Source organism: Schistocerca cancellata, chromosome 3 (assembly GCF_023864275.1).
Source record: "Schistocerca cancellata isolate TAMUIC-IGC-003103 chromosome 3, iqSchCanc2.1, whole genome shotgun sequence".
In the NCBI taxonomy this organism is placed as follows: domain Eukaryota; kingdom Metazoa; phylum Arthropoda; class Insecta; order Orthoptera; family Acrididae; genus Schistocerca; species Schistocerca cancellata.
In genome coordinates, this window is record NC_064628.1 from 530,872,121 (window position 1) to 530,898,209 (window position 26,089).

The 26,089-nt window shown below is 44.9% G+C and overlaps 1 protein-coding gene across 1 annotated transcript in view; it reads right to left on the reverse strand.

The window, feature by feature from the left end:
- The window catches only part of LOC126176412 (TWiK family of potassium channels protein 7), a 489,496-nt gene that overhangs the window by 264,870 nt on the left and 198,537 nt on the right, over window positions 1-26,089 (reverse strand). The window contains exon 2 of the mRNA XM_049923569.1: window positions 8,075-8,360. Coding sequence (XP_049779526.1) covers window positions 8,075-8,360 — 286 coding nt within the window. The remainder of the gene's footprint in view (window positions 1-8,074; window positions 8,361-26,089) is intronic.

Below are 26,089 nucleotides of genomic sequence, written 5' to 3' on the forward strand. Positions count from 1 at the left end.
ACTTGTTTGGAAATTCATCGTCATTGTTTATTATTGTTATCATTTGTTGACAGAACCCGAATGGTAATCGATAATCGTTGTCCTTCAATTGTTGCACCGACTATAGTTTGTACGGATGACATTTTAAATCAAAATGAAGAATTCTGCGAACACTCTCTCGGGACATTCCATTACTGCTGCTTAGTTACGTATTCAACGTCGCAGCCTCCTAAGACAGACTCGCGTACAACTATGTTCGCTGGTGATCACACACTTCTTGGTGGTCCTGTTGGTTTCTTGTTGAGGGCAGATCCAGTCTCTTCAAAGTCATTAAACCAACATTTTATCGCGTGTTTCGGCGGAACGGCATCATGACGTCCTAAATTTCAAAAACGTCGAAACTCCCTCTGCGCTACCAAACTATCATTGCCTTTATAAAACAGTTTTATGGCTAACATACGCTGTTGTCCGTTCCACTGATCCATGATTACTGAAATGGCGGACTGTTTGCTCGCTGCCACGAACCCGCAGTGCTGCCACCTGCCCATGGTTATTCTGGGTCACCCCGTATTTGTAGACCCATGATGCTCAGTACAAGGAGATTTTTTATCGTGCTTGTGCATCTCATGTTAATGAATTCTCCTTCAATGTTACATTGGAAATGAGTAGCCAATATTCACGGAAAAGTTGTCCCATTTGAATAATTACTGTATGTGACCCCCAACGTACAGGCTAGACGTTGCATATGTTGCAAGTGTGAACACGATATCTGAGCGGTCTGTTACAGTCCGGTGTGTAATCAATATGGTAGCACGTACGTGATTTATCTAACGAAGATCTGTAGTACCGCACAGAGACTATTTCCACAATCTTAAATCGCCATATAGGGCGACATCATGTCACTTTCACTGAGCGATTGACGGTCTGCTGTGGATCATAACGTCGCTAGTTTGAATGCAGGTCTCCAAGGAGACCAATACACCGCATAGGCATGACTGATATTTAGGCAGCAACCTAGGAGCCGCCATCATAGAAATAAAAAAAAGACTGTTGTAATGCTGTGATTTCGTAATGCTAATAGACTCAGTCGGTATTACGAGGCTGTGCTGAAAAGTATTGCCTCTGAATTTCTTATGTAAAAAACTTATGAAGCTTTTAAAATAAGATTTTGCTAACATATTACGGGTTTATTCTCCATGTTTACACCTATTCCTCACCATAGTCACCCTGGTGACTAACGCTCAAATGGCTCTGAGCACTATGGGACTTAACTTCTGAGGTCATCAGTCCCCTAGAACTTAGAACTACTTAAACCTAACTAACCTAAGGACAGCACACACATCCATGCCCGAGGCAGGATTCGAACCTGTGACCGTAGCAGTCGCGCGGTTCCGGACTGAGCGCCTAGAACCGCGAGACCACCGCGACAGGCGGTGACTAACGCATTTCTCCCAAAGGAGGACAAGTTTGTTAATGGCGTCACTGTAGAATGTTTGAGTTTGTTGACGGAGCCACAAACTCAACTCTGCTTGCACCGCTTCATCACTAGCAAAGTTTTTGAAACAGACGAAAATCGGATGGAATCAAGTCGGGACTGTATGGGGGACGATCGATGATAGTGAACCCAAGGCGTCGGACTGTTATAGATATCACCGCGCTCGTGTGTGGACTGGTATTTTCGTGCTGAAGGAGAGGGTGCTTCATGTGTGGACGAATTATTGGAATTCCTGTCTTCGTTTCTCTGAGGGCCTCTCACAGTTACGCTACACACCGCCATGTTACGCACTACAATTGGGAGTCCTCTAGCGGCAGAGGATTGCAGCTTGCATCAGCGAGGCGGGAAAGTCGACCGAGTAATATGCATGACATGTAATAGTTCAACCTACATTGAGAACTGAATAAAAAAAATTCTGAGGCATTACCTTTCGCCACGCCCTCGTATTTTGTATGGGATTATTCGGCAGAGTTTTTCACTGGACAGCTCTTGTGAAATAAATCAGCGTTCACCTCAGCACTCCATAGTGTTGAATTCCCAGTGGCAATCAGCAAAATCACTAAGCTTTCTAAAAGAATCCTTAATGGAATTTCGGTAGTTTGAAGAGATTTCTATTTTGCGGAAAGTCGATTTCTTGCATACCTCATTTCATCCAAGCAGGAATTACTAAATTATTTTACTCTGTCTTGAGTTTCTGAATTTTGCGTCCGACCTCGTTATTAACATGTAAACCTATACGAAGCCAAGTTCGTGATGAACAGGACAGTGATGGAATGCTAAAATGAAAGACAAAGTCAAATGTCACAACAAAGTCGGGCTCCATAAAGCAACTAGGTGTGGTAGGTCGTTAAGTTAGATTAGGTTTTACTCATACGGCACACTATGTAGCACAAAGTCGCGGCTGCTTGCTTAGTCCGTTGTTGTGAGCCAGAAGACATGCTTTCCGCGTCTCTGGTGGCGCTCTTTAGCCATGATCTGTAATGGTTTCATGCCGCATTTGACATCGTCTGCTGGCGTGAATATTAAAATGAAGGTGCGCAAAACCATTTTCAAATGACTATTCGTAAATGAGATTTTGTCCGTAATTACTGTATTTGAAGGCAGTATATTTAAATCTGGTTCTTTATTACCGTCCTTCAGTTGTCCTTATATGTAGTTAAGGCTGATAATTGTTCAAATTAAAAAAGTGGTTTTTGCTTGGTCATACAGCTCTCTCTCTCTCTCTCTCTCTCTCTCTCTCTCTAATGAATAATATTCACGCTTTTATGATTTCAAATACATATTTTTTAATCACATTTCTCATCAGTTCATTACATTAATAGTATAATTTTGTACAATTAAACGGTAAACCTTTACGCTGCTTATTGGGTTTTTAATTGCTCTAGAATGCAAGTTTTACTGGTTAGTTAGTACAAAATTTTCTCTTATAGCATCCGCACCACAGTTTCGGTCTATGGCACTGATGATTCTGAATTCTGAACACAGATCTGCGCAGGGGCTTTGGCAAGCGACAACCGAATCTTGTCACAACGCCTTCCCATGACTTTGGGCCATTCGGCAAAGAACTGCTACGTCGATCTCGTGTTGGCTGAAGCCAGTCGTAAATAAAAGCAAAACATATCGAGACAGTAGCTTTTGGGGATTTGAAGTTGCCATTCTTGAAATAGAAGTTCGTCTACTGAGCAAATTCTTCGCATTGGTTCCTATTGTGCTAGCAGTAAACTGCCGAGTGTTTAAGGTACGGGTGGACAACCGGCGACCCGTGCGCCGGATTCGGCCAAGGGTTGGTTTCAGTCCGTCCCGCAGAAGAATTCGTGGGAGACAGCAAGGCGTACCCCGCACGGGACCTACATTCCTGGAAATTGAAATAAGAACACCGTGAATTCATTGTCCCAGGAAGGGGAAACTTTATTGACACATTCCTGGGGTCAGATACATCACATGATCACACTGACAGAGCCACAGGCACATAGACACAGGCAACAGAGCATGCACAATGTCGGCACTAGTACAGTGTATATCCAACTTTCGCAGCAATGCAGGCTGCTATTCTCCCATGGAGACGATCGTAGAGATGCTGGATGTAGTCCTGTGGAACGGCTTGCCATGCCATTTCCACCTGGCGCCTCAGTTGGACCAGCGTTCGTGCTGGACGTGCAGACCGCGTGAGACGACGCTTCATCCAGTCCCAAACATGCTCAATGGGGGACAGATCCGGAGATCTTGCTGGCCAGGGTAGTTGACTTACACCTTCTAGAGCACGTTGGGTGGCACGGGATACATGCGGACGTGCATTGTCCTGTTGGAACAGCAAGTTCCCTTGCCGGTCTAGGAATGGTAGAACGATGGGTTCGATGACGGTTTGGATGTACCGTGCACTATTCAGTGTCCCCTCGACGATCACCAGTGGTGTACGGCCAGTGTAGGAGATCGCTCCCCACACCATGATGCCGTGTGTTGGCCCTGTGTGCCTCGGTCGTATGCAGTCCTGATTGTGGCGCTCACCTGCACGGCGCCAAACACGCATACGACCATCATTGGCACCAAGGCAGGAGCGACTCTCATCGCTGAAGACGACACGTCTCCATTCGTCCCTCCATTCACGCCTGTCGCGACACCACTGGAGGCGGGCTGCACGATGTTGGGGCGTGAGCGGAAGACGGCCTAACGGTGTGCGGGACCGTAGCCCAGCTTTATGGAGACGGTTGCGAATGTTCCTCGCCGATACCCCAGGAGCAACAGTGTCCCTAATTTGCTGGGAAGTGGCGGTGCGGTCCCCTACGGCACTGCGTAGGATCCTACGGTCTTGGCGTGCATCCGTGCGTCGCTGCGGTCCGGTCCCAGGTCGACGGGCACGTGCACCTTCCACCGACCACTGGCGACAACATCGATGTACTGTGGAGACCTCACGCCCCACGTGTTGAGCAATTCGGCGGTACGTCCACCCGGCCTCCCGCATGCCCACTATACGCCCTCGCTCAAAGTCCGTCAACTGCACATACGGTTCACGTCCACGCTGTCGCGGCATGCTACCAGTGTTAAAGACTGCGATGGAGCTCCGTATGCCACGGCAAACTGGCTGACACTGACGGCGGCGGTGCATAAATGCTGCGCAGCTAGCGCCATTCGACGGCCAACACCGCGGTTCCTGGTGTGTCCGCTGTGCCGTGCGTGTGATCATTGCTTGTACAGCCTTCTCGCAGTGTCCGGAGCAAGTATGGTGGGTCTGACACACCGGTGTCAATGTGTTCTTTTTTCCATTTCCAGGAGTGTATATTCGGTTATATCCGCCTTCGATCGGCTCGCCTCGAGTTTGCAGCACATTAGACACACCAGTGAAAGTTTAGCTTACCCCGTGCGTGCGCAGTGCCATTTTGCCGCCGATGGATCTGAACAACAAAGAGAAACAGGTTTCTAGTCTGAGCGTGAAGTTTTCATGTGCTTGCGGAGAATGGAGGAAACAGCTCGCTACGTTCGAGGGGTGCGAGGAGAAGTATTTTCGCCTCTGGATCAGTGCTGGCAACTCACACACGTTACTTGCTGCTTACTGCCTACGTCTGTTGATAGATCGCCAACGTTGCTAGTGGACGCCTATGGCACGAGAATTACCACTACTCGTAAAATGTGTCGATTTGAACAACGGCAGCAGGGTGCTATTCACATCGGTATGTCACCTCGTAAACATTAACTTCACGGACGCTGTAGGTTTGAGTGTACGGACCATGAGCGCTGTTGTTACGACACGTGACGACGCAGTCTGCGAGCTTAATTGTGTGAATAGAGCCCGCCTGTTATAAAGAATCGAACCCTCGTGTGTAAAACAGCTTCAAACGTTTAATTACTTTACAAATGAGTTGGGTGTTTTACCTTAAGCATATAAGCTGGAAAGAGTTCATAAAAAGTTTAAAATTATGTTTAAGCTTTGCTGGAAGTCGCTCAGTGCTCTCATTGTCAAACAATGGATCAGTAACGTCCGGGCAGGTTGCGCTTCATTTTAAGCAGAAGCTAGTTTTTCATGCATCTTAATGCTGATGACGCATCTCCTGATCTATGTGTCGTACAGTTATTAATTTCGCATGTTAATTCAGTGGCATATTTGAATACTGTCTGCAAAATACCCTCCGAAGACAGTTAATAATAAAGAAGTAATAAATTAATATGTAATGTCTAATGCTAGGTTGTACTGCAAGAGCAACAAGAATGTAGCAAGCGATTAGCTTATCTCCTCCTATGGTTCTGTGGATGATGGGGGTGGGAGGGGGGAGGGGAAGTCTCGTAATGGATTGAAATAATGTGCAAAGTTTGTTGGAAGCCTCAAAGTGTCCTTAACTTCAAATAGCTGGTAGTGGGTCATGTAATCTGGGTAATTACCGCGTCACAAGTTACGCTGCCCCTCGACGCATACACGTTTTCTAACTAATATTTTTTGATAAATTGAACCTTTAACGTAAGTCTATACATCTTAATGACTAGATTATGACAGCATATTAAATTTTTAAATTCGGTTAGTAATAATACGAAACACTGAAAATCAAATTTGTGTTGGCCCTGGAAGAGTCAGGTAGGCAGTCTGCAACTTGGACTTGAAGCATGAAATGGGTTAGCCATTTAGTAATATACAAGGTGGTTCTAATTAACCTTTCGCTTCTTGACCCAGTAAAGAAGGAACCAACTTTATAGGAATTATGTTCAGAATATGCGCTGAGGGATTTGAATTGTTAGTAGTGTTAGTGCCATGAATTGCCTTTAGGCGCCGGTACTGCTATAGCGACGAAGGGTTGAAACGAGCATCAGTGTATTACATTTGCGGACATTCAACATGCGACCAGACAAGAAACAGCAATAGTGCTGCCGCTCTTCGATATTATCGACGCCTTATAGGAATACGCAGAGGTCACTTTTCGCACCGTGCATTGAAGAGCATGATTCGTAAGTGGGAATTAACTGGCCATTTTGGAATTTGCTCCTGACAAAGGCCGACGGTCAATAGCGCCTCTAAATTGTTGAAGTTACAGAAGACATGACTGAGAATGCTGGACGCAATGAGCGATCTTCAAGCAGTCCACGAGCTTTGTCACTACACCCGAACATTCCATGGTCCATCGTTCGAAAAAAGCCGCGAACGATTGTTGGTTGGTTGGTTGGTTGGTTGATTTGTGGGAGGGAACCAAAAAGAGAGGTTATCGGTCCCATCCTGTTAGGGAAAGATGGTGAAGAAAGTCGAACGTGCCCTTTGTAAGGTGCCTCTTACGTGAGGAAGACATTTTTACCAGTTTTAAAAAATTATTGTCTCTTATTTGATGTATTCACGATAGTTAGGACGTGCTGTAGTCCGTAGCCGGCCATGAGTCGGAGAGCATTTCCCACGCTGGCTGGCTAGGTGACGAAGCGACCATATATCGCGCGTAGTGGGGTGGGGCTCGGCGCTGGACCGTAGCAACAAGCGTCAGCCTGGGAAATATACATGACGGGAAATACCGTCATCTTGGCGCCAAAGTGACAGATTTTGTTTACTTATGTTTAGTAATTAAAGTCTTTTATGACAACATGAATACTAGGAGGAGCCTCTAGATGTTTAAAACTATTCATCATAATTTTGCCTCGTTAAAATTCACACCTGCTCATTAACAAATGCATATCTTAGGAAGTACGAACTTGATAGGAAATCTACGAACTATGACGAAACTAGCAGTCGGCGTTAAGAGCTCTTCCTGTCTTGTTCGTTGGTAGCCATGCTCTCGGTTAGGAGTAGTTTGTGATATGAGTGTTTCATTATTGACCAAATAGGAAAAAAAGTGATATTACGGCATTCTGAATGTTAAATTTGAGTAAATAGATACCCCAAAGTTTATCGACAGCAATTTCAGATAATTAGCTTCCACCGACAGAGACATCCAATGCGCCAATAAAGACTCTGCACGGGACAACATTTACGAGAACTGCACCGCGCACAGGTAGGAGGAAATCCGACGACACGGCCCACCAAGGCGGATCAAGGAATGTCCGACTTACACTCGCAAATTCCGGATGGAAATGCTGACCAGTTATACTGTACGTCACATATAGCACCCTCTACGGACTCGCGGCTAAGCTGAGTAATAACAGTATCAGTTTAGAAGCGAGGGCATCTTGCACCTTTCAAAGGAACCATCCCAACCTTTAGCCGAAGCGATTTAGGGAAATCACGGTAAACCTAAATGAAGATGGCTGGACGCGGGTTTGAACCGTCGTCCTCTCGACTGTAAGTGTGCTAACCACTGCTCCACTTCGCTCGGTAACAACAATTGTTGGAAGGAATCTCTATTGCGATTCCAGGTTGCCGTGGATGTGGATGGTCGTCACATTTAGTAACATTTGTCACCTGGAACATAAACGTGGTACGAAGTTAAGAAATATTACCCACTTTCGTGTAAATTAAAATGTGTTTCTTTGGATGGTTTACTCGTTAGTTCACTTCCCCATGATCTTACAGTTTTTTTACAGAAAATTTCACTGTCATACGATGACTTGTTTTTCGTGGAGGGCCTTCCCAAGTAGCGAAAGTTCAATTACAACCGACCTGTAGATTACGACAGTAAGGAGTACTGTTGGCGAGCCCACCTATGGTGGTGAGGACGGTGGACGCGAAGAAGACGGCCTGCAGCAGATTCCAGCGGCTGACGAGCGGCTCGCCCGGAGGCGGAGGGGGCACGGAGACGCCGCCGCCCACCGCGTCTGCCAGCGCCGCCTCGTAGCGCTGCAGCGCCGCCTCCACGCGCTGGTCCGCCCCCGCCCCCGCGGTCAAGTTGTGCAGCCGCTGCAGCAGCCACGCGCGCTCTTCGCGCACCGTGGACGCCAGTGCGCGCAGCCGCGCCTCCTCCGCTGGCTGCTCCAGCTCCCGGAACACCTGCCACGCAGTGCAGGACAAACATGTACCTCAGCTCTTCAAACTACATCACCCTTCCACAATTTTATTGTTCACGATCTAGTGTAATGATGGAGTAATACCTTCATCGTTTTTACGTTCTATCGTTCCCTGTGTGCTGGTATTACTGCACTACTGGCCATTAAAATTTCTACACCACGAAGATGACGTGCTACAGACGCGAAATTTAACAGACAGGAAGAAGATGCTGTGATATGCAAATGATTAGCTTTTCAGAGTATTCACACAAGGTTGGCGCCGGTGGCGACACCTGCAACGTGCTGACATGAGGGAAGTTTCCAACCGATTTCTCATACACGAACAGCAGTTGACCGGCGTTGACTGGTGAAACGTTGATGTGATGCCTCGTGCAAGGAGGAGAAATGTGTACCATGACGTTTCCGACTTTGATAAAGGTCGGGTTGTAGCCTATCGCGATTGTGGTTTATCGTATCGCGACATTGCTGCTCGCGTTGGTCGAGATCCAATGACTTAACAGAATGTGGAATCGCTGGGTTCACGAGGGTAATACGGAACGGCGTGCTGGATCCCAACGGCCTCGTATCACTAGCAGTCGAGATGACAGGCATCTTATCCGCATGGCTGTAACGGATCGTGCAGCCACGTCTCGATCCCAGAGTCAACAGATAGGGACGTTTGCAAGACAACAATCATCTGCACGAACAGTTTGACGACGTTTGCAGCAGCATCGACTATCAGCTCGGAGACCATCGCTGCGGTTACCCTTGACGCTGCATCATAGACAGGAACGCCTGCGATGGTGTACTCGACGACGAACCTGGGTACATAAAATGGCAAAACGTTATTTTTTCGGATGAATCCAGGTTCTGTTCACAGCATCATGATGGTATCATCTGTGTTTGGCGACATCGCGGTGAACGCACACTGGAAGCGTGTATTCGTCATCGCCATAGTGGCGTATCACCCGGCGTGATGATATGGGGTGCCATTAGTTACGCGTCTCCGTCACCTCTTGTTCGCACTGACGGCACTTTGAACAGTGGACGTTACATTTCATATGTGTTACCACCCGTGGCTCTACTCTTCATTCGATCCCTACGAAACCCTACATTTCGGTAGGATAAAGCACGACCGCATGTTGCAGATCCTGTACGGGCCTTTCTGGATACAGGAAAGGTTTGACTGCTGCTCTGGCCAGCACATTCTCCAGATCTCTCACCAATTGAAAAGGTCTGGTCAATGGTGGGCATACAACTGGCTCGTCACAATACGCCACTCACTACTCTTGATGAACTGTGGTATCGTGTTGAAGCTGCATGGGCAGCTGTACCTGTACACGCCATCCAAGCTCTGTTTGACTCAATACCCATGCGTTTCAAGTCCGTTATTATGGCCACAGGTGGTTGTTCTGGGTACTGATTTCTCTGGATCTATGCACCCAAATTGCGTGAAAATGTAATCACATGTCAGTTCTAGTGTAATATATTTGTCCAATGAATACCCGTTTATCATCTGCATTTCTTCTTGGTGTAGCTATTTTAATGGCCAGTAGTTTATTATTACAGTAACTATCATCTTCATCAATATTTTATTATTATCAGAGAAGTTGCACAAAAAATAATATCTAGGAAGCAAAAAGAATGGAACATTCCAATAACTTGTCATACTAATATAACCTGCGTATTCATCACGAGAAAATAGCAACTGTATTTATGCTTAAAACAAGTCTCAGTTGCACATTTTTAAATACGTGGCGTGTTTTCATCTCTCTGTATAATCGCTAGATCTAAAACGAAGTAGAACTACGTGTTTTGTTAAATTTATGCGAGGGACTGAAAACCCATCACGTCAGGATCGCACATGAAATCATCTGTATTTGGATGTATTACTAGATGCGCGAACACTCTAGCCATCGTTAGATCATAAAACAATTTTGATTAGTGTTGGTGCCACTGCAGTCCCAAAAATCGTTAAAATCTATCTTAAAATGACAAAACCGTACATGACATAGTCGAAGGCAGCTTTTCGTCGTTCATGGCGAGTGTAACAGAACGACTGTCATAAAACGAAAGTAGTTATGTCCTTAAAACTAAATAATAGACACAATCTGTATTTACATCAACGAAGTTTTAAAGTCATAAAGCGTTTGTTTTATGGCTGCCATTCACTTACACTGGCCACGAAAGATGAAAAGCTGTTTTTAACTATGTCGTTAATGGTGTTGCCATTTTAAGCCAGATTTCAACGATGTGTGAAGCTGTAATGGCACTAACATTAATCATGAATGTTATATGATCTGAAGATAGCCTCCAACTGTCACGACTACATATGAAGCATCTGCACAACGATTGGAATTCACGATATTCAGTTTTATGGCGCTATACGATATGTTCGTAGATTTCAAAAAAAGCCAATGGGGCCTGAAGATGGCAATATTAATTGCCGAAACTGGTTGCTTTCAGAATAAAATCAAATATCTTAAAGTGTATGGCTGTTGGTAAAGTCTATTGACATTGAAAAGTACGTACCAGCCGATGTCCCCTGGTCGTAATGGACCAACTGAGATCCTAATGAATAGTTAAAAGTGTCTGTACAAACACACGGGTGTTGTTTTAGATACAGATTTTATTCTAACACAGCCTATAACCACAAATAAAGGAGCTAGATAAGACTTCAGCATTTCACGAACACCTCTTAACATTTATTTAGATGATGCAATCCGGAAATGGAAGGAGATATTAACGGGGAATAAGGTTAACAGAAATTCCCGTTTGAATTGCATTATGTATGTATACGACAAGAAGTTGTTGGCAGAGGATGAAGATAAGCAACAATGGGACTTCGTTTATTAGGCAAGAGTTGTGAATAGTATCATCTGACGATTTCAGAAAAGAAGACAAAATGAACATGCTTTAAACAAAAACATCCTCTACAAACAGAAACTGTGATTAACTGTATAACATGTCAAACATTTTCAGCTATTTAGGTTGCTACGGTACGTACTATATAACAAAGACATGCAGAAGAAATTTGTAAAGTTTGGGAACTTGTGTGGAACAACAGACAGATGTCTAAAAAATAAAAGGAGGAAACTGAATATCTTCAATATAATAATAGGAAATACGGGAACGAACATCTCGAAATGAGGAGTGGAGAGAGATTTCCTCTCCAGACAGTAGCGTTTAAGCCAGTTGGAAGATGACGTCAAGGAAGAACGTCTTATTAGTGCATACAGTAAACAAATAGTCCAGCAATTTTGTGCTTGTGAATTTTTAGTAGCTATGTCAATACTTACAAAATTTAAAACGAAAAACGTGGGCCACATGCAATAAACAAATGATGCATGAATACTTCAACTAGGTCACTAACAATCTTATTGCACTGCAAATGGTATGTTCTGTTGTAAATTGTTTTTCAACGACAGCTTCGCTTTGCACTCCTTGCTATTTTTTTCTCTTTAAATTTTAAAAGTATTGCCACAGCTACAAACGATTCACAAGCACAAATTTTCAGCACTATTTGCACGGGGTTAGGAGTCTGTATGAGGCTAGAATAAAATATCTTCTACTGTTTAGTCCGTTTCAAACACGTGCCATACTAAAAAGTATTTTGTTTAAAAAATTATTATTTGATTTTTAAAAATCGTGCGCGCTCCAGTGTGTGTGTGGGGGGGGGGGGGGGGGGGGGGGTGACATCGGCTGGTACGTTCTTTTCAATATCAATAAACTTTAAACCAGTTTCGGAAATTCATTTTGCCATCTTCGGGCCTGATACTTATCGTATAGCGCCATAAAACTGGGTATCCTTAATTTCAATCGTTGTGGAGATGCTTCATATGAAGTCCGATCTTCCATGGATGAAGCACCGATCCGCCTGTCTGCTAACTGTTCTTCTTGGGCGCTGGGCACCTGTGTCACCTTACTAACTGTATCCTCGAAATACCACACATGCTGGTAACTACAGGGCTACGCAGTATCGTGGGATCGAGCCTAAGCGCACCTTCACTGATCGAGAGAATTGAGTCTCCGACAGAAGTCCACAGCCACATTGAGCTGCGAAGATGCATGGCCGTCACACCCGCTGAAGGGCCCCATCAGAGTAGAGAAGGGCGTGAGAAGAGGTCAGCCAATCGCACACTGACCGACCACCCTCCAGGACGACAACGCGACAGCAGCGGCCCGACTGGCGGTGGCCCACTTCGATAGCAGCTTCAACGTTAGCCACTTCATTAGCCGACGCATCGTGCCCTGTTCATTACCAATCTCTACGTAGCTCAGTTAGAGATCAGCAGTCATGGCAGTTCATTTGACAGACTGTTGTTAGTAGCGGCCGCTAGGACCAGTTGTGTTACTTGTATTTGTCTTGTTGTAATAAAACTCATTAATACGAGTTGTTTAATTGTTTGTCTACCGAACCAAGTTTGCAGGATACATAGATACAACAGAGAGAACGAACCTAAGCTGCGAGCTTTGCAGCCTATTTTCGGCGGTTTACTGTAGGAATACTGCAGGACTAGACGTTTCTGAATGGAAGCGAGACCGAGGAATTCGCAGCATAGAAAGCGGGCACGGGTGCTGCTATATTGGACGCACTCTGGTAAGCATCGAAGAGAGGTACAGACCATTTAGCGAGAATGGAAGTAACCGAGTTTAGCCGGCCATGGATAGGTACAGACTATCAGTGTCTACACTAGCATACAGAAGCGTCAGTCATAACTGGGCTGTGGTGGAGTTTTCACAAAAGGAAACTTACGAACATTTAATACACACAGCACAGCACACAAAAGTAGGTCACCTTATTTTTAAACTCCATTCTTACTTGATACTAAAAATATCTATGTTGAGATATGTCATGTTAACGAAATGATTTGATGATAAACTGAGAAGTATCTAGTATTGGGCATTAAATTTGAGTATGTTTATCACGTTGAGTAAGCTTTGTGACTGAATGACAGGTACAGAAACTAATTCATGAACATCGGTTAACGCATCAAAACAGAATTTTTAACCTGTCATTTTATGACAAGTAAACCATTTAGGTAAATATTGTTTTTTATCCACGTTCAAAAAGATTACCTACCAAAAAATTTTTTACTATTGTTACCCGATTGGTTAAATGTGTATTATTAAACTGGAACGTGATACAGTTCACTAGAACAGTCTGTCATCAGGTATGGAAGAGAGGACAGTGGCAGCCAATGGCAAGCGAATTAACAGAAGTGGTGGGACAAAGTATAGTAAGCTGGATTTGGGTGTCAAGGCTCAACTTCAGTATTCCTTCGCTATGTAAATGAAGCACTGAGATACAGATATTGCCATTCTGAAGATAATTAGCAATTTAACTACCTTACCTTTCAATTCCCTAATATTGTGATTAAATAAGCTTACTGTGCCTTCTGATCTGCACTCCCCATTTACTGAACTTCCAGGATTAACGGAACCTCGTCAAGCAAGGACACGCTCTACCTGACTACATCCGAAAAACATCTAGAGCCCTTCGACATGTTGTCATGGAAATTAGGCCCTGAATTAGCCAAAACTCGCATAGTGTATTGTCAGCTATGAGCTTCGCAACCATCCCTTCCAAATCCTATTCAGATGTAAGCCATGTCTGCCACAGCCGGATTTGTGGATTGTTGTAACTGCCACCTTGAAGTTAGTTCCTTGTTAACAATCATCAGCGCTCTCTCAAGCCCGGTACTAAGTTCACAGCACGGTCAACATAAGGTTGATCGAATATCTGTGCCAAGCCCTCCCTATTAGAGACGAGCAGCCAATATTGTGTTGTCAGGTTCCCGTTTATTTATTTCCAGAACAATCTGCAGCAATTTAAATAACGCAACAAAGTGCACAGGCAACCAGTATGACACTTCCACTATAAAACACAGTAAGAAAGTCTTCTAAAGGCGAAGACACTAGGGAATCGCCTGTTTTCTTTTTATTATTGTTTTACATTGGTTCGTATCGTTCTTGTGAGCAATGTGGATAAGTCAAGAATTTATCCGCGAAACACAGCATTCAGCGACTACTGCCATGAAATATGGCCCGAGCTGACAGAAATTTGGAGTACTCGTCATTTGGAGTACTCGTTCCTGTCTGTCAAGTCATCACAGGTTGTCTTTAGATCAGTTGATTCTCGAAATATCTGAGCACAGATTAGACTAATTCATTTGTCTTATTTACATTACGTACACAGTCTCCGCATACTCAGTTCCACGGCCCATGTAGTAATTTTAAATCGAAGACCGCCATAAGTTTTCCTGAAGTATTGTGTCACGCTGCTTCGATCAGAATCCAAAATTTGTAGTTAATTGACTTCTGTGGAACACTTATTAATCAGTACGGAATGAAGACCCTTCATACCACGACCATCGATAGCATATATAACGATCGGGCAACCTGTGCCATAAACGGTACCTCTTTTATTGAAGACTAATACACTGAGGGTAAGAGGCAATCACGCTTCATATTTCAGTAACAACTGACTGAAATTGACACCGAGTACGATTCGCTGATTGCTGCAATGTCGTGATTTATAAACCCTATTAATTTCAATTTACTTACAATGTTGGACACTTTAGCCTCTGCAGACACTTAACGTGAATGTGTTTGCCTACAACAGGCTTCCGGAGAATTATAACTGTAATAAATGACAACTGAGAACACAGTTACAATTTCGTTCTACTGCTTTTCCAGTGACATTGATAGTTTTAAATATCACATAAAAGAAAAATTGTAATAGAAAAATGCCATGAGGTTGGTCGACTTGCTTAAAATAATTCACATACCAGCAAATGGACACTAGCTGTGAAACTTGTGCGGATCATAAAATATCTTGGATTCCCCTTTAAAATAAACCAGGAGCAAAGTATCATTGCACAGTACTTAATGGCTTTCGAGAATTCCGCGAGCTGTACTGTATAGCAATTCTTAAATCGATAGCTTTCGAGTGAGTGATCTCGTGAAAATAGCATAAGGTTGGATGTTTGGTGGATGGTATGTTTTGGCATGGAAAAGTATTTAGTCTAGTCCGTAAAGGATGAGCTGAACTTAATCTGTAGAGAAGAGCCATAAACTGGAATTTCAAACAGTTTACGAGAATCGACTATCGCAGTAAACATGTGGGAACGAGAGCGAGGTCATTTAAGCTGTTTAGTTATGTCTTTCGTTACTCAGGTTGAAGAAAAAGGACTGTGATGCAAATGCGGTAACACAGATGAAAGGCTAACGGTAACAAGGATATATGTGTGCTGGAACTGTCGTGTCATGTTACAGAGCTTTGTATTCCGCTATCCGTTAACATTGACAGAATGCGTTGTGTATGAGAAATACTATCTTGTGGACACTATGGAGACCAGATGTGCAGGTTGTTTGTGAACTTTGCTAAATCAGTTGTCAAGTTTTGCTCAGTTTAATTTCTGCAGGCTTTTAAGCATTCTCGAATTTCTCGGAAGGGAAAAGCGTTACGCTCTGCTTACTGAAGGTGTGCGATCCTGTTTCACGTAGAATACTGTGCCATGCTGTGTGCTCAAGATGAAGCTTTGCGCAAAAATCGTCATTCGTGTCTCACGGCAATAAGTAACTGTTTATTGCTCATCATCATTTGTAATATTTCTTGTTTATTCGAACATTTATCATTACTAAAAGAATCATTCAAAGATTAAGAGGATGAACTTTCCTAACTTTTTTTATAACTCTTCAATTACTTTTTGTAGCGCGAATTATTTTATGAAAAAACAGATGCAAACCTATCTGAACATAATCTGTATTCTCAATGTGATTTCAGTTGTTCGTGAACGAAAGTTGGCTTGAGCACTCAATAGAGAACTAAAATAATTGATCTTCCGATGTGGATTAGAGGTGATGAACGAAAATATGGAACACCAAAAACATTTACATGTACATCTACATCCATACTCCGCAAGCCACCTGACGGTGTGTGGCGGAGGGTACCTTGAGTACCTCTATGGGTTCTCCCTTCTGTTCCAGTCTCTTATTGTTCGTGGAAAGAAAGACTGTCGGTATGCCTGTGTGTGGACTCTAATCTCTCTGATTTTATCTTCATGGTCTCTTCGCGAGATATACGTAGGAGGGAGCAATATACTGCTCGACTCCTCGGTGAAGGTATGTTCTCGAAACTTCAACAAAAGCCCGTACGGAGCTACTGAGCGTCTCTCTTGCAGAGTCTTCCACTAGAGTTTATCTACCATCTCCGTAACGCTTTCGCGATTAGTAAATGATCCTGTAACGAAGCGCCCTGCTCTCCGTTGGATCTTCTCTTTCTATCAACCCTATCTGGTACGGATTGCACACCGATGAGCAGTATTCAAGCAGTGGGCGAACAAGCGTACTGTAACCTACTTCCTTTGTTTTCGGATTGCATTTCCTTAGGATTCTTCCAATGAATCTCAGTCTGGCATCTGCTTTACCGACGATCAACTTTATATGATCATTCCATTTTAAATCACTCCTAATGCGTACTCCCAGATATTTTATGGAATTAACTGCTTCCAGTTGCTGACCTGCTATATTGTAGCTAAATGATACAGGATCTTTCTTTCTGTGTATTCGCAGCACATTACACATGTCTACATTGAGATTCAATTGCCATTCCCTGCACCATGCGTCAATTCGTTGCAGATCCTCCTGCATTTCAGTACAATTTTCCATTGTTACAACTTCTCTGTATACTACAGCATCATCCGCAAAAAACCTCAGTGAACTTCCGATGTTATCCACAAGGTCATTTATACATATTGTGAATAGCAACGGTCCTACGACACTCCCCTGCGGCACACTTGAAATCACTCTTACTCCAGAAGACTTCTCTCCATTGATAATGACATGCTGCTTTCTGTTTTCTAGGAGCTCTTCAGTCCAATGACAATTATCTGATAGTAAAAAAAAAAAAAAAAAAAAAAAAAAAAAAAAAAGTGTGTGTGAAATCTTATGGGACTTAACTGCTAAGGTCATCAGTCCCTAAGTTTACACAATACTTAACCTAAATTATCCTAAGGACAAATACACACACCCATGCCCGAGGGAGGACTCGAACCTCCGCCGGGACCAGCCGCACAGTCCATGACTGCAGCGCCTAAGCCGCTCGGCTAATCCCGCGCGGCTGGTCTGATAGTCCATAAGCTCTTACTTTGTTCCTTAAAGACTGTGGGTAACTGTATCAAATGCTTTGCTGAAGTCAAGAAACACGGCATCTACCTGAGAACCCGTGTCTATGGCCCTCTGAGTCGAGTGGACACAACAAATTACCAAGCTTAATACGGTGTGGGAAACCCGTTGGGATTAAAAACAGCTTCCGGTCGTCCTGGAATGGATAGATACAGGTCCTGTCCGGTTTTAAAGGGAATCTTATAAAAGTCTTACTGCAAAGCAGTAGCCAGCTCAGGTGGATAGCAATCACGCACACTTCTCTCCAAAGCAGACTACAAAGGCACAATAACATTGAAATCTGGTGGCTGCGATGACCAGGAAAGATGCAACAATCCATCCTGGTGCTCACAAAACCAGTCCTGGACGTGCCAGCTGTGTTAACAGTGGTGGTGTTGTCTTGCTACACAGTATTGCCACTGGGGAACGGACATTGTGCAATTAAACGGACCTGATCGGCCACAATGGTCAGATAAACCTTGACAGTAATGCGACCTTGCGGAGTGACCACGGGGCAGTTGTAATATCACGAAATCATTGCCCAAATCATTACCACACCACAGTCATATTTCACTCTTGGGACTTAAAATCGGTCAAAAGCTGAAAACAGTGTGAAATAAGATTCATCATCAAAATGACTTCCTTCCTTCGCTCCAAGGTCCAGGTTTCCTGGCTTCGGCACCACGTTTTCCTGTTACGAACGTTTTCATCACTGATGTGTGGTTTCAGAATTCCACCTCATCCTGCCATTCCCTGCTTTCGGAGCTCCCTTCGTGTTGGTTTGGGAATGATAGGGTTCGCGAGTGCAATATTTAGTCCTTCAGCGACTTTTTAAAGTGTCGCCGTCCTCTTTGTTTTTCGTCAAACTTCTGTTCATTGACTGTCCATCCGATCACTCGACTCAAAAGTTCATGAACGTTGTTGTGACTTAGTTTCTCATGTTTTTCGTTTTCCCTGTTTGAAATTAAATCTTCGGTACGGTGTCTCTCTAAACAGCGAACACTTCGGCTACCTTCGTTGTGGAAGCACCCACTATCCGCCCACCAACAATTAGCCCACGTTCGAATTCGCTTAGCTCCGACGTAATGCTCTCACGACTGCACAGAACACCGTTCTGCCCACTACTAATACTTGGAACTTATTGAGGACATTCACACGTGCCGTTTGTGGTCAAATACCACAAGGCAACTTGCAGGTGTGGCTAGCATCAACATTTATGTTTAAGCATACATGTCTCCCGTTGTTTCCAAAGTTTTGTTCAGTCCCTGTAAATGCCGTAAAATCAGTAGTTCTCTAACTAGCAGCAGTTTGCTAGATCTCATCTCCATCCAAGTTTAAGGAACGCCATAGCCTCGTACCGTAGAATTCTATGTGAATTTCAGTGTTTTCTACTACGTCAATTGTTGTCGACAAATAACTAAAATAGAATCAGACACAATGCCAGTTTTGAGTACAGAGAAGTAACTGAATCGCGAATCTAACTTGTCGATTTGAATTTGTCGTTCCTCGTCTTCTTAGTACAGATCTGCAGTATTTTGGCTTCTCAGGCATTTCTGCATATTCAAAATATCCACGGGTATGCTGCCGGTCTATAGTGTCCAACGGGCCCAATATTTCGGCGATCAAACATGTCGCCATCATCAGGTGAACTGACGGACTGAGCTCCTGTCAACGTGCCGGCACGGAGATCCGTACGCTATGGCTGCTCAGAGGGAACTGGGTTCGGTCGCGGCGGCGGCCGATTTAAATACCCTCCGCCCGCGGCGCGCTCCCTCCGCCGTCCGCGCCCAGCGCCACGGTCGCGCGGTGGAACAGATTGCGACGGCGTCTGAGATGACGTCGGTGTGATGGCTCTGTCCGCCGTGGTCGTCACAACTATACGTCTGCTCGATTTACTCTTGATTAACCCGATCGCTGGTTCCCAAGCCTTGCTAAGATTATAGCCACAGTCCCGGTTTATGAGGTCGTCATTGGTGCGAATTTCGATGGCCTCTCTAACAACGCTGTCCCAGTATCTCGACGTCTGTACCAGAATCCTCGTGCGGTCATACTCCATGACGTGATTTTCCGACAAACAATGTTCAGCGACCGCCGACTTGCTCGGATACATCAGTCGAGTGTGCCTCTGGTGTTCACGGCATCGATCCTCGACGGTACGCATCGTCTGACCAATATACGACTTGCCACATTGACACGGAATCTGGTACACGCCGGCCTTCCTCAAACCGAGGTCATCTTTGGCGCTCCCCACTAGAGCACGAGTTTTATTTGGAGGACAAAACACAGTTCCGACCCGGTGTTTCTTCAGAATGCGGGCGATTTTCCCCGAGAGTGCGCCTGTGTATGGAATAAATGCAGTGCCTACCTCCTCCCTCGTGACTTCATCCATCTCAACAGGTTGTGCTGCAGTGGTTGGGCGGAGAGCACGTTGAATCTGCCACTCTGAGTACCCATTTTTTCGAAATACAGTTCTCAGATGTTCCAATTCCTGGGGTAGACTCTCTGCGTCAGAGATAGTGCGCGCCCTATGTACTAGAGTTTTAAGTACCCCATTCCTCTGTGAAGGGTGGTGGCAGCTGTCTGCATGCAAATACAGATCAGTGTGCGTAGCCTTCCGATACACCCCATGACCTAGGGTGCCGTCAGCCCTTCTCTTGACCAAGACGTCAAGGAAAGGTAATTTACCCTCCGTTTCAGTCTCCATAGTGAATTTGATGTTGGGGCGTATGGAGTTTAGATGTGTAAGGAAGTCAAGGAGTTTATCCATACCATGTGGCCAGATGACGAACGTGTAGTCCACGTAACGGAAAAAGCAAGTAGGTTTCCATACGGATGACGACAGGGCTTCCTCCTCGAAGTTCTCCATGTACAAATTCGCTACCACCGGTGAGAGTGGGCTACCCATGGCGACTCCCTCCGTTTGCTCGTAGTATTCTCCATTAAAAAGAAAATACGTGGAAGTCAAGACATGCCTAAAAAGTTCAGTGGTCTTCTCATCAAACTTCTGACTAATCAATTCTAGTGACTCTCGCAGGGGTACCCTCGTAAACAAGGAAACGACATCAAAACTCACCATGATATCTGACTCATCCAACCTGAAGCTATCAAGGCGTTTAACAAAATCCACGGAATTACGGATGTGATGAGGGCATTTACCCACATAAGGACTTAATATTCCCGTCAGGTATTTGGCCAACAAATATGTAGGTGCCCTGATGTTGCTGACAATGGGGCGTAATGGTACCCCCTCTTTGTGAACCTTCGGGAGTCCATATAGTCTAGGCGGTACCGGACCTTGGGGTAACAATTTCTTAGCGTCACCCTCCGGTAAATCTGCGTCTTTGAGAAGCGCCCTCGTCTTGTTCTCCACCTTCTTTGTAGGGTCAACGCTGATCTTCCGGTAGGAATCGTCATTTAGCAGGCTCTGCATCTTATCAGTGTAGTCCTTATGGGAGACAACAACTGTAGCATTGCCTTTGTCAGCTGGTAAGACAACAATTTCAGAGCGCTCCCTCAGATCACGAATGGCCGCCCTCTCTTTACTGCTGATATTTGACTTCATCGGCTTGGATTTCGTCAACGCACGACAAGTTTCACGACGTATTTCCTCGGCTGATTCTGGCGGAAGTCGAGCTGCAACCTGTTCAACAGCACTAACAATTTCTGCGACCGGAGTGAACTTGGGGGTGGGAGCGAAGTTGAGAACTCTCTGCAAAACCGAGACCGCATCATCACTCAACACCATGCCACTCAAATTGATGACAGTCTTGCACGGAACCTGCAGGGGTGGTTTGTCAAGGAGACGTGAGAACTTAGCTGTTTGACGTCCTGTAGCCTTCTTATGGGCGGAATCAGCTGACACCCAGGTGACACCATCAATCCAATCCCAGGAACAAGAAGTGAACTTACTAGCCAGTTGCAAATGTAGTTTGAGTAATTCCTGTGAGATAAACTCAAGGCTCCGGCGGGTGAATTGCACTCTCTCACGTACCAATGCGAGGCTGGCTCGTTTCTTGATTCTTTTAGCTGCTGCAGAATCGATGTGATGCATAACCTTAGCAAAATTTGGAACAACATTCTCGGAACGACATCTCTTTAGAAAGGCAAGAGTACTTAGCAAACGACATCTACGGTGGCGCAACTTTTCAAATTTCTTCATGCTGCGATACATCTCCTCCCCGTAAAGGTGTATGATGTGATTCTTGAGTTTCTCCCGGCGTATTTGATAATCAAAATATCCACGGGTATGCTGCCGGTCTATAGTGTCCAACGGGCACAATATTTCGGCGATCAAACATGTCGCCATCATCAGGTGAACTGACGGACTGAGCTCCTGTGAACGTGCCGGCACGGAGATCCGTACGCTATGGCTGCTCAGAGGGAACTGGGTTCGGTCGCGGCGGCGGCCGATTTAAATACCCCACTGCAGCACAACCTGTTGAGATGGATGAAGTCACGAGGGAGGAGGTAGGCACTGCATTTATTCCATACACAGGCGCACTCTCGGGGAAAATCGCCCGCATTCTGAAGAAACACCGGGTCGGAACTGTGTTTTGTCCTCCAAATAAAACTCGTGCACTAGTGGGGAGCGCCAAAGATGACCTCGGTTTGAGGAAGGCCGGCGTGTACCAGATTCCGTGTCAATGTGGCAAGTCGTATATTGGTCAGACGATGCGTACCGTCGAGGATCGATGCCGTGAACACCAGAGGCACACTCGACTGATGTATCCGAGCAAGTCGGCGGTCGCTGAACATTGTTTGTCGGAAAATCACGTCATGGAGTATGACCGCACGAGGATTCTGGTACAGACGTCGAGATACTGGGACAGCGTTGTTAGAGAGGCCATCGAAATTCGCACCAATGACGACCTCATAAACCGGGACTGTGGCTATAATCTTAGCAAGGCTTGGGAACCAGCGATCGGGTTAATCAAGAGTAAATCGAGCAGACGTATAGTTGTGACGACCACGGCGGACAGAGCCATCACACCGACGTCATCTCAGACGCCGTCGCAATCTGTTCCACCGCGCGACCGTGGCGCTGGGCGCGGACGGCGGAGGGAGCGCGCCGCGGGCGGAGGGTATTTAAATCGGCCGCCGCCGCGACCGAACCCAGTTCCCTCTGAGCAGCCATAGCGTACGGATCTCCGTGCCGGCACGTTCACAGGAGCTCAGTCCGTCAGTTCACCTGATGATGGCGACATGTTTGATCGCCGAAATATTGTGCCCGTTGGACACTATAGACCGGCAGCATACCCGTGGATATTTTGATTATCAAATACGCCGGGAGAAACTCAAGAATCACATTTCTGCATATGTTTATTCGGCGGCTACTGTGCATCCCGGTGAATTTAAAAAAAAGTAGAACACAAAAACAGCATATTTTCTCACCGAACTGAACTGCTTTATAGTACACTACTTCACTCACTCTTACTTGTGCGACAGTTGCTCTCACATGCAAGCTAAAATCCTTGTCACGTTCAGAGTTGTGTACTCTACGAAAACACTAAAAAGTGATATTGTGTGTACCACAGAAAGATTGAACAGAGAATAGTTTGCTTCCCAAATCGCAGAATAGTTTTAGTTTAACAGCAATAAAACGGTGCCCCCCTCTCAGTTCAATGATAAGTGAAAAATGGTTAGCCATTCGACACTACGTACCAGTCACGGGCAATATTTTAAGTCTCTCGGTGGGCATTGTCCAGAGAAAAGTTTGTAGAACCCAGTATACGCACTCTTAAAGAGCGTATCTGGTCTTGAGGTTGAAGATCACTCATGTGCTCGTTTTTACTAACAAATAAATTCGTTTGCATCTAGGTTTCACCTTGGGAAAACTATATTTTTTCGTCCTTTTTACATAGACATGTTTCGCTGAAGTTTCAGTTCATCAGTGTTTTCTAGTTGCTTTCAGTTAAATAACAGGGAAATTAATTTTTTTGCTATCTTTACGTATAAAACTTTCTTTTTCTTATGAAGCACTTACGAGTTTGATAACGGAAATTTTTATAGACCTTGTTAACAAAAGCTGTTCTTTTTTGGCTTACTGTACTTTGTGTTATAGCTAATTTTTCACAATTTGTCACCTGCTACCATCGAAAACATTATACAGAAAACAATAATAACATGATGATGCTGCAACTTCAGTGATATATGTCTAGCTAGAAAATAAGCAAACATCTTGTTTGCTCATGGCGGAACATATCCAAATGCGAGTAACCTGAGTTAAGGCCCGCCCGGTTGGCCGTGCGGTCTAACGCACTGCTTTCCGGATTGGGAAGGAGTGCCTGGTCCCCGGCACGAATCAGCCCGGCGGACTTGTGTCGAGGTCCGGTGAGCCGGCCAGTCTGGATGGTTTTTAGGCGGTTTTCCATCTGCCACGGCGAATGCGGGCTGGTTCCCCTTATTGCGCCTCAGCTACACTATGTTGGCAATTGCGCTGCGCAATCAAGTTCTCCACGTATGCATAAACCATCATTACTCTACCACGCAAACATAGGGGTTACACTCGTCTGGTGTGAGAAGTTCCCTGGGTGGGTCCACCGGGGGCCGAACCGCACAATAACACTGGGTTCGGTGTAGGGCGGTGGAGGGGTGAAGTGGACTGCGGTAGCCGTCGTGGGGTTGTGGAGCACTGCGGCTGCGGCGGGGTCGGAGCTTCTCCGTCGTTTCTAGGCCCCCGGTTAACATACAATACAATACAATACAATGCAATACAATACAACCTGAGTTAACTGATTAGCTTGGGTGATGCTTATCGAGCAGTTTCCTTCACCTGCGTAGATGGATTCCGACGTTTCGACTCAGACACCAAAATGCGGCAGCGTCACACGCATTAGCATTGGGTTATCTTAAGCGGGAAAGCAAGTTTGTTGGGGCTTATAGGTTCGACACGAAACTCTCAAAAGTTATGTGAGAATATCGCTGTTGTGGTAAACAGAGGGGGGAGGGGGGCGTTAGGGGGGTAGTAGACTAAACGTGGGAGGGAAGTAATCAAGACAAATGTCTAGCGACCATCAGAAACAATGTTTATTGACGCTGTTCGTTTTGACTAACGAGATGCGGAAGCAGAACATAACGACTTGTTCCGATTAAGTGCGAAAGCTCACTGTAGCTCATAAGTATGAGACAACGAACGATGGAGGCACGTTACTTATTTGTAAGAGCAGTTCATTTTCTGTCATCAGGTTCTCCCTCCTTGATTCTCATTCATTTCTGCGTTTTACTACAGCACCATAAGAGGCTAAAATTGACAGGGAACCATTTCAGCCGTAGTTAAATTTACTAATGTGATAGAGTGATCTGAGATAGTCCAGAACAAGCGGTTTTTCCTTTAGTACTGCCAAGAAAACAATGAAAGAGCTCAATGATGCTAATTTTAACATTAAAATGATGCACAACTTCACAGGCTTCTGTATATAACGAAAGATTACTAGTAACAATAGTAACTCGTGAAACCATAAAATAATTGTCACGAAAGCTGATTTCCCTGATACCGCGACGGTACTGCACAAAGCTACCTCATTCAAATCAACAGCATTGCAGTTCGCTTGTTTCGTCAGTACGTAGTACACAACTATAAGTTTGACAACATTACGGTATTTGGGGATCGGGGTAAAAAGACAGTTGGAATTTCCAGATTGCTTAAGTAAGATCCATGTACGATCAAGCAAACGAGAGGTTTACTTGTCGCAGGCACGTCAAACAAAGTCAGAGATAGCCAGGTGATTGAAATTACTTCTTTATTTTGTAGACAGTTGTAATAAATGCTGAGCGAAGATTCATCGTCAGAAAGGTTCAGCTCGATGGATTGAAAATAGTGGTTATGCCAGCCCTTATCAAATATTCTTGATGTTGTCGATGGATAGCAATGTCATCGAACACTGACAGCGGATTTCTTCACGAAGGCATTCGAGGTGATCAGGTCACTCCTTATTGTGGGAAAGAGCATGTCTATTGAGCTCGCTTCCGTCTGTATTGTGATTAAAATCGCTTCACGGACATTATTGTCGCAGATAACCTTCCGTTTAGCATGCGCAGTGGCAACAGTTGTGTTCTAGTCTGTCGAGAAGCCATGAATGGAACACCTTCTGACAAGGCAAGGCGTGTCTGTAAGTGACATGTTTTTAGAGAAATGCACTAGCTTCCACGACGTTCCTCATAGAACCGCAACTGCGCAACTTTATAGATACATGAAATTCTCGGGCATTTCAGGTGGGGCAATGTCTTAGCAGCAAACAATTCAGCACGGAGAGCGGTCAGGTGTCAATCGCTCTTTGGGAAGCTCTGAGGAGGCTGCTTGCCGTTCACAGTCCTCAAATTGTCGCCGCCGTGAGAGCAGCTTTTCAAGAATTATTGCACTCCACTCCAGACGGAGCTGTGAAATATCAGTCTCACATTTCTGTATGCGCTATATTGATATTTGAAAATTCACATTCCCTGTATGTGTATATTGACGACTGTTGACATGCGAACTGATTTATGCAATACTAGCTAAGTACACGGCGTTAACAGGGAATGTATTCATTTCAGTTCTATTAGTTTATCTCCTCCTCCACACACTCTCTC